The 1490-nt window shown below is 32.1% G+C and overlaps 1 protein-coding gene across 1 annotated transcript; it reads left to right on the top strand.

The window, feature by feature from the left end:
- The first annotated feature begins 269 nt into the window (after positions 1 to 269).
- LOC107849658 lies at positions 270 to 1228 on the top strand. The gene has a single exon (XM_047401786.1). It carries the CDS (start codon positions 352 to 354, stop codon positions 979 to 981), a length of 630 nt encoding a protein of 209 aa, XP_047257742.1. The 5' UTR covers positions 270 to 351; the 3' UTR covers positions 982 to 1228.
- The last annotated feature ends 262 nt before the right edge of the window (positions 1229 to 1490 follow it).

Raw genomic sequence — 1490 nt, 5'->3', positions numbered from 1 at the left:
ATATTGAAGAGGCTTTTGCATGAAATTTTCTTACGTAGGCAATATATCTTATATATGATCTTCAAAGGATTCTCTTAATCACTATAAAATCCTTTAAGAGATTCGCACTAATTCTCATTGGGTGGGTGGTTTTCTTTTTAACTTGTATTTTATAATAAGGATAATCCTAGTTAGGTAGCTAGTATTACCTTCTCATAAGTTTACACCTCTTTCCTTCCACGGTCCAAAGTAAATAAACATTTCAAACTATAAATACCCCCACTACCTAAATGCTTCCCATTACTAAAACAAACTAAACCAACTCTCAAGAAAACTAAACAACCCCATCAAGGAAGAATCCTAGTTTTTCTCATGGAGAAATTTAATGCTCAAGATTTTTCATCTGTTAGTTGTGAAATAAAAATTATAAGAGCAAGAAACATAGAACAAATAAGCTCTTCGGGAAAAAACTTCCTGTTTATTAGATGCTATCTTCAAATAGGAAACAACCAAAGAGCTAACTTAAATAGCCAAGAAATCTCATCAAAATCAAGCTTATTTTGGGATGAAACTTTCTCATTGGATTGCATGGGAACTCAAGACTCCATTAACATGCTGAAGCAAGGAACAATCAATTTCGAGCTCCGGTCAAGGAAATTTCTTCCAATTTTAGGTAAAAATATTGGTGGCTCTCAACTCTTAGGAAGAGTGGAAATTCCCTGGAAACGAGTATTTGAGTCAGCAGAAATGGATATAGAGGAGTGGGCAATATTAATGACTACTTCAAAGAAAATTAATGAAGATGTGAAACCTCCAGCAGTGAAGATAGCAATGAAGGTTAGGGTGAATGAAGCAACAAAAGTTTATAAAAATAATAGGGTAAAAAAATTATGGGATGAGTCATGTGCTTGTAGGAGTTATTGTGGGTGCAATAGTAATAAGATTTTCAGTGCTGATGATTATGAAATATTTGCACTTGGAGCTGCTTTAGATGCCCGCTGATGATTATGAAATATTTGCACTTGGAGCTGCTTTAGATGCCCTTTAATTCAAGGACAAAAATGGGCAAAGAACTATGGTGCTCCCCAGGATTAGATAATTTTTTTTCAGTGACCTGACTATTTCTTACATTAGTTACAGTTTTGTACGTTTTGTTACAAAAATTTGTCGTTTTAAGAAATTAAATTTCATGGCTTTGCTAGAATACAAGAATCTTCTCTTTTCAAATAAATTGTTTTCTTGAGTTTTACTTTAGTTCCCTCAAAATGAATGTTGACTTTTTTTTTCATTTAATTCAAGCATCATTAATTCAAGCATCATGTTTAAATCATAATTCACCATATTACAACATAACTACATTAATATCTGACAGAGGTGACAAAGTTAATCTTTTACTAAAGCTAATAAATTTATTGAAATCAAAATTTCAATATAATAGAGCCAAAGACCTCAGGAACTCTAATATGCTATTTTGGAAATCATGTAAACAAGAATGATGGTCATAAATTTGT

Source organism: Capsicum annuum, chromosome 12, assembly GCF_002878395.1.
Source record: "Capsicum annuum cultivar UCD-10X-F1 chromosome 12, UCD10Xv1.1, whole genome shotgun sequence".
In the NCBI taxonomy this organism is placed as follows: domain Eukaryota; kingdom Viridiplantae; phylum Streptophyta; class Magnoliopsida; order Solanales; family Solanaceae; genus Capsicum; species Capsicum annuum.
This window is presented reverse-complemented; position numbering and strand designations above follow the sequence as displayed.

Excerpts from the sequence above, each read along its gene's own strand:
- LOC107849658 (XM_047401786.1), top strand. The coding sequence starts at position 352 with ATGGAGAAATTTAATGCTCAAGATTTTTCATCTGTTAGTTGTGAAATA.